The 7,544-nt window shown below is 40.4% G+C and overlaps 1 protein-coding gene across 1 annotated transcript; it reads left to right on the forward strand.

Annotated features, from left to right (window-relative positions):
* The first annotated feature begins 2,537 nt into the window (after positions 1-2,537).
* CCDC71L (coiled-coil domain containing 71 like) lies at positions 2,538-7,013 on the forward strand. Its single transcript, XM_016145870.2, has one exon. It carries the CDS (start codon positions 2,842-2,844, stop codon positions 3,532-3,534), a length of 693 nt encoding a protein of 230 aa, XP_016001356.2. The 5' UTR covers positions 2,538-2,841; the 3' UTR covers positions 3,535-7,013.
* The last annotated feature ends 531 nt before the right edge of the window (positions 7,014-7,544 follow it).

Consider the following 7,544-nt stretch of genomic DNA (forward strand, 5'->3'; position numbering starts at 1 on the left):
TTTTTTCCATTTATTCTTATTATCCATCAGTTATTTATTACATATAGGAAACGTCATTCCCCTCGAGAATTGAAGGAATAAAGGGATAAACTGAAGATTTAAAAATATTATCCTCAAGAACAAAAATTTAATTTGTCAACTTTCCATAAATGTCATAGTGTCTCAGGAGAGTCCTAGAAACTAGAAGAAATATAATATCTTTATGTGTAAATTTTATTCATGAAGAATAGATGAGGAGCCATTCTAAGACTATGTGAGCTAATAAAAAGGTAGAGGTCAAGAAGGAATGTGAAAATAAGAAATGGAGAAAACAGGAATAAAGAGAGCAAATAATACTAAAATTTAAAAGTATATAATTTAAGAACTTTAACATGATACTAATCCCTAAAAATATTTCTTGAAAATATTTTTTGGTTTTAAATAAATTAAATGTGTCTTATAAAAATGAACTATGGAATACTCTGTAATTTGTTGAGATCTTATGTTTTCTTAGAATTAAAAGTGTTGAAAAAAGATTTATCCTCTTAATTGAAATCAATTCTGTAAGTTTGTGTAGATGTCTGGCATATATTTATGTGGCAAAAGACCCTTAAGTACTTATGATTAACATGGAAAGAAGAGGATAACAATATGAGAAGCCAGGAGTACATAAATCCTTATTTTTACCCTTTTCTTCCATTATGAAGTCCCCTTAATGTTCCACTGACTTAATATGTGAGATTTTCTATGTCAATCTGGAGGGGCATTCCAATGGAAGTTATTCAAATTTCATATTACTGTATGTTCCCAGAATCACAAAGAGAGCAAATTGTGTTGTAAAAAGAGTTATTATAATCTCATTTCTTTATAAGGATTTAGGAAGCTGATAACTGGTGCCCTACTATTGTTCTGAGATCAGAGTATGCTTTTCTAGAAAAATAATTTTCTCTTCAGAAAGATACCACGATTTTGGTAGGTAGAAAACTGGTCTTCTGGTAGGAGGTTTTGTTTTTGTTCAAAACTAAACCAACAAATTGTAACTGGTTCAAACAAAATATTATCTGTAAATCCAATGTAAGATAGATAAGAACTGTTCAATTCTGGGTGGAGTGGAAGTAGAAAAAGAGGTATAGCGCTGCTCCTCTACTCATGTCACTCTACTCATGCATAAATAATTTTATGTTGAACCTTTAAGAGTCTGGGCAGCACGATTGGAAAAATCCCCAGTGAAATATAAAGGTCACCAGATTAGGAATCAAAAGAACTACAGACCCAGCCCTATCAGCAAGTTGTGTTACTGAACCTCTGGGAGGTCCAAATTTCCTCATATGTAAAATAAGGAGATTGAAGTAGGTATCTTTCAGCTCAAATATTTCAGGGAACCATTAGCAACTACACACAAATCACAAAACTTTTATGTTTTATTAGTTCTCTATTGCAAAATAAGATGGTCACTGAGGGTAAAACTTGTATGCTTACCTCAAAATTCTAAGTATTAGGTTTTTTTAACTTAAAATTTTAAGGGAGTTAAGAAAAAAACTGCAATATTAATGTAAAATATAAAATTGTCCTGTTCTAAGTGATTTTGAGATAGCTTTCTTTCTCACCACATTTCGAATATTTCATCAATTCACTTAGCAAACATAATGTCCACTCTTTGACAGCTGAGCTAAGTACTGAGGACAGAAAATACGACTAAAGAATGTCCACTATTCTATAAGTATTCATAATCCCCTCCCTTCAAAAACAAAAGGTAATGTTTCTTAACAATGTGGTTTTTTTTCAACAGAATCCTTTTGATTGTGATGCTGCACCCTTCCTAAATAATAGATCTATGATGCAAAGGGGGACATGTTAAAACCAAATGAAAAGAGAGCACTCATTTAGAAAGAACAAAGATATTTTAAATTGAATGGCTTTGCTGTAATTGATCTTTGATCAACTTGAGCAAAGATTATCATCTAGTTTGATATAAATGGCTTTGTTTTCCCAATAAGCAGGATATCTCTTAAATATGAAGGTGGTTCTACTGTCTAGAAGTAGACAATCTCATCAATGCCACCCCTATTATCTGACTAATTCTAGATTACCAGTGGTTGCTTGAAATGGATTGGGGCCAAAAGAGGGAAGAGTAGGATGAAGTTGCCAAAAGAGGCCTTTGCAGGTTTAGAAGGGAGTTGTGAAAGGCCCATTCCCTCTAGATTTAAACCTAAATTCTCTTGTAATACATGCAACAGTCTTTGGGCATATCTCCTTTTGTTATTCAGACTGGTAGTTCTCCCAGCTCAATCTACAAATGCACACTCACTCTTTCTGAAAGTGACTCTTCCCAAGGTGGAGCTGATGTCCACCCCTTCCTCTAGACATGGCATCCTTCCCATATACTCATCCAACTCTTGACCACTGTTCAAGGGCCACCACTATCAACCACCCCAGCACCATTTTCCAGGAACTGGCCTCTACCCCATTAGTCTCCGCCCCCCTCCTGAGAGCACCCAATGGGTGGAGTCGGAGCTGTCGTGGGAGGGGCCTGAGGCGGGTACATTTAAAGAAAGGCAGAGGGCGAAAGGAGGCAAGAGAGAAGAAAGAGAAACCAGGGGGGCGAGGCGCCGTCCAATGACAAAGCCCAGGGGTGGGCGCCGGCCGCCATTTTGTACCGGGCGGCAGGATCTTCACCCGCGTCCTCCGCCCTCGGAGGGGGAGGGGCGGCGGCGGCTGAGGCGAGGAAAGTAGCGAGAGACGCGCCGGGCGGGAGGCGCTAGGAGCGGCCGCCGCCGCAGAGCCGAACGCGGGCGGGGACGGCGGCGGCGGCGGCGGCGGCAGCGGGACCCGGCGAGCGCGGGCGGCCCCGAGCGGCCTCCGATGCGGCGCAGCGTGAAGAGGCGGCGGCCCCGGCCCCCGGCGGCCCTGGCCTCAGCTGCCCGGGGCGGCGGCTTTAGGGTCGGAGACGGGGCCGGGCTGGAGGCGCAAGAGGAGAAGGTGGTGTATTCGCGGTCGCAACTGTCGCTGGCCGACAGCACCAAGGCGCTGGGCGACGCCTTCAAGCTGTTCATGCCCCGCAGCACGGAATTCATGAGCTCGGACGCGGAGCTGTGGAGCTTCCTCTGCAGCCTCAAACACCAGTTCTCCCCGCACATCCTACGCAGCAAGGACGTCTACGGCTACTCCTCCTGCCGGGCCCTAGTCCCCGACCCCCCAGTCCCTCCCGCCGCCCGCGGGCAGACGCGCAGGCCGGCCCCGGGCTCGGCGGCCAGGAGGAGGCGCCGCGGAGCCCGGGCGGCTGCCGCCCGCAGGAAGAAGCCGCCGCCGCCGGTCCCCGAGGAGAGCGGCCCCACCAAGCCCCCGGCCCCCGGCCCCTGCTTCGGGGGCCGCACCCTAGAGGAGATCTGGAGGGCGGCCACTCCGACGCTGACCACCTTCCCCACCATCCGCGTTGGCGGCGACGTGTGGGGAGAGCGCAGCTTGGCAGCGGCGCGACGCCGGGCGCGCCAAGTCCTGCGAGTGAACCTGGAACCCGTGGTGAGGCTCCGCCGCTTCCCTGTGCCTCGAGCGTGAGACGTGGTCCCCCGACCCTGGGACGAGGCTTCTGCCTGGAAGGGTGAACAAGTGTCAGTCGAGTGTTTACAGATCCGGACAGGACTCGTCCCCTAGTGCACTTTATGGACGAAGAAGTCACCGGATGGTGTTCCCGGCCTTGCGCTCTAGGATGCGGCGCCGCCGTCTGGGACTCCGGGGCAGGTGTGCCCTCTGCTGCCTCCCGGCACCGGGTCTGCGGAAGGAGGACGCCGCTGGACTCGCAGGAGGTCCCTTTTCTTCCTAATCCCAGATTGAGACGTCGCCAGGACTGTAGGGGCAGATCCGTTTTCTCCCTTTTGGACTCTACCTCACTGGTCTGGAAGCCCTCCGAAGAAGTCATTATTTTTCCAAAGGAATTTGGTTTTGTGCTTGTGTAATACGCCAGAATTCACTTGTGTTTTTTTTTTTTTTTTTTTAATGCCTCTTCTCCCCACTCCCCTTTTTCTTTTTGAGTGCCACCCCTCTTTTCTGGACGAAAGATCTAACATGTTTTGTGGTGTTGCGCTAGTTTGTGCTCAGGGTATTCTGGATCCCACTCATTTCCTAATATTAACTGGATTCCAGGGCTTTGACCAAGGATATTTTTTAAGAGATTCAAGCTTATGACTGTTAATAGTGCAAGGATTTTTTTGGCTTTGAACTTCATGGGCTCAGTGATTACAAACAAAGAGAAGCAAAATACAACTTTTAATTTTAAGGTATTTCTAAAGATTTTACATCGAAATTTACTGTTTATATTTACGGAGCTCCTAAAGAAAATGGTAGAAACTCAAAGTTTTGTTTAAGAAAAGTTAACTTGTTAATTTTTAAAAATTGAATAAAAATTAAAGTGCATGGAAACTACATGACTTGTGAGTTAAAAAAATGAATGCATTATAAAAAAAAAGTGTTGGTTAACGAGGTAAATGGAATCTGATTTGAAATGATTTGGCCTTCTTGTCCTGGTTTAACATAAATCCAGGAATACTTAAAGGATAATTTATTTTTAAGTGGGAGTCTAATAGGACAAGTGAACATGTGTAAACTTTGTGATTAAAATGATAAACAGAATACCCATTAGAATCCTCAACTATAAATGATCTAGAGGGGTGGGGGCATTTCTTGGTATAAATAACTGGTTGAAGGTTGGGCGAAATAGATCTCTTTTTCTTTCCTTTTTATATTTGTTGTTGGATAACAAGATATGTCCAGTCTAATATCCATCACTTTTATAAACAACATGACAAGTTAGTTGACTTTTTTGCTATATGACTTTCCTTTTTTTTTTTTTTATCTTATTTCCATTCATAATTATGTTTGTAGTTATGAGTCTTTGACAGCTGAAGACCACAGGAATTGAACAGGCAATCCACAGAGTTCTGGCCCTTTTACACTTTTATAAAATAGTGTTTATACCATGTGGCCCAGTGTGTAATTCTTGATTCTCCAAGTGCCTTTGGTCATTGGTGGCAGCAAGACAATGGTTTTTAGCCAGTGGTGCCACAGCCAGATTTTACTGCAATAGCTCAATGGTCAAGTAGTGGTGTTTTGTACCACTATTCAACTTAAAGTATTCTGCCATGGAACGATCTATACTGGGCTGGAACTTGACATATGTAATCCTCAATATTAAGGTTTATCTTCTGCTTGGCAGCTTCTTAGGAAAATAACTAGAGTTGCGATTTTTACTCTTGTGTCCTTAGAGTTTAAACAGCATAGCTTTCTGAAATGATTTTTTCAAGTTTAATAGTCCATTATAGGAGCTTTGTGACTGATTTCAGTGTTCTTGTTTTGTAAAGAAATATGTGTGTCTATATATATATATACACACACACATATACATATATATATATACACACACACATATATATATACACATACATATATGACTGCTAATTTTTCAGTAAGCCTCATATTCTTTTATTCACTACTCAAGGATAATACATTGTTACAACACTGTCACATGAGTAAATAAAAGTGAATAATTAGAAGCTGGAAATTGTTAAATTATATCTGTGTGCTAGGAAGCTTATATATATTCTTTTGATTATTAACTTCCATTGCCAATTGTATTTCAGATACATAAGGTTTTTTCGCCATCCTCTCAAATTGTTAACATTTTAAGTGAACTAGCACCTGAGAAAAAGCTTTGTATTTGTACCACTTCACTATTGTATATAGTTTTATAGTAATTAAAAAATAAATCCGATGGCCATATTAGAATGTAATTTCAACATATAGCTAGCTTATCTAGATAGTTTCCCTTAGGATTTTGAAATTAGACGTAGCTGGGAGGTTAACTTTGCTCAGCACAAAACTGAAGCTTAACTATGGATACCATTCATTTATTGTAACTTAAGATTCTTAACATTTTTCCTCCTATCTCTTGTTACTTTAGCGCACTTGAACTCACATAAATACTTCTTTGAATTATCTGGGCTGTCTGATTTCAGTTTGAATATGATTGCCCGTCCTGTATTTAATGTTATTTATCTGGTCTAAATAAATTCATGCCATTTCCAGTTTGTGAAATAAGATGTAAAAAAATATTTTGCCAAGTTTTCTTTAGAAAAAGCTATGTTGCAACTTCTAAAATATGAAGAAATGACATATAGTTAATTAGTATATTAATAGGAAAGTGAAAGTATTTATAGATACTTTGGGCAGAATGTGAAAAGGAACTTGGCATGGTGGCCTTTATCGTGAGGCATCCATTTACTATCCTCCAAAGTGAGTCTGTAGCTTAGCTTGTATACAGTTTTTGTAAGAAATCCTATAATCTTCATTCTTTCACCTTTTCTTATATCTCATATGGCACAAGTAGAGGGGGGAAGCTAGGAGGATGTTTATCAGTTTGTTGTAAAACTTTTATTTAAGTTTTACACTCCTGAGTGCCTAAATGTAGTGACTGGCACCTCAAATAACATTTTGAAATTACTGATGTCATTTTTTTTCCTCCTCCTTGTCAAACGGCAACTTACTTTTCCTTACTGAGACCAGTTATGTCTTGATTCTTGAGGGCAAGCTTCATTGTTGATAGTGCAAAGTGTCACTGTTGTGGTGTATATTTATTTTGTCCAAGTACCCTATCAGACAAGTGTAACTTAAGCTGGTGGCTGACACCTATTGACTTGCTATGTGCAAACAATATTACTATTTTTCTGAAAACTCTTCAATAAAAAATTTGAATATAAAAAATCTGAGCAATTTTGAACTCAAAAGTTTTATGTTGTCTTAAGGATTGCCATAGCACTCTTTAAATTGGTGTTTTTTAATGAAAATATGCATAATATTTACTTTATTGGTGTGTTTAAAATATTTTTTGATAGACCGTTAATGTCTTAAGTGCATTAGAAAGCAATTATTTTTAATGGAACTGAACTTTTTGGGGGGCAGTTTGATGTGTGTATGATTAAGATTTACAATCTGGTTGTACTTTGCTTTTTAACTTATTAATTGTAAATAAATTTTAGAGCATACACAGTGTCTGGCTTTTCTAATGATGTCGAAAGCTTTTGAAATGGGATTTTATGTTTGCATGTGAATTGAAAAGCATTTTAATTTACAACGTGATAAATGTTGACTCTTTTCGTGAACTTCAAACTTTTTGAAGTCTCAGTATTGTGTTTTGTGCTGTCTTGGGAGTCTATGTTACCTCAACTCTCTAATGATCTAGGGAATCTCCACGACAGTGCTTTATGCCCAAGCCTAATTCCAGTTTGCCAGGAATAAAGACTTTAAAAATGCATCGAAATTTAGTTTTGAGTTCTGACCCCAAGCCCCTGTGGTGGTATAGAACGTCTAAAGCACACGTTTTTTCATATATGAAAGAGCGCTCCCCATGAGTTGCAGCAGTAAAGGCTGTTCCACAGAAGAGTAGAGCCAGAATTTTCATTACAGTCTAGAAGGTGGAACTGGAGTATTAGCAAGGGCAGGATTCACAGCATTATGTGGCCTGAATTTGTCTTTGTCCTGAGTTCCTATCAATAATTGGAGTCAGCATAGTGTGA

Source organism: Rousettus aegyptiacus, unplaced genomic scaffold, assembly GCF_014176215.1.
Source record: "Rousettus aegyptiacus isolate mRouAeg1 unplaced genomic scaffold, mRouAeg1.p scaffold_m13_p_13, whole genome shotgun sequence".
NCBI classification, from domain to species: domain Eukaryota; kingdom Metazoa; phylum Chordata; class Mammalia; order Chiroptera; family Pteropodidae; genus Rousettus; species Rousettus aegyptiacus.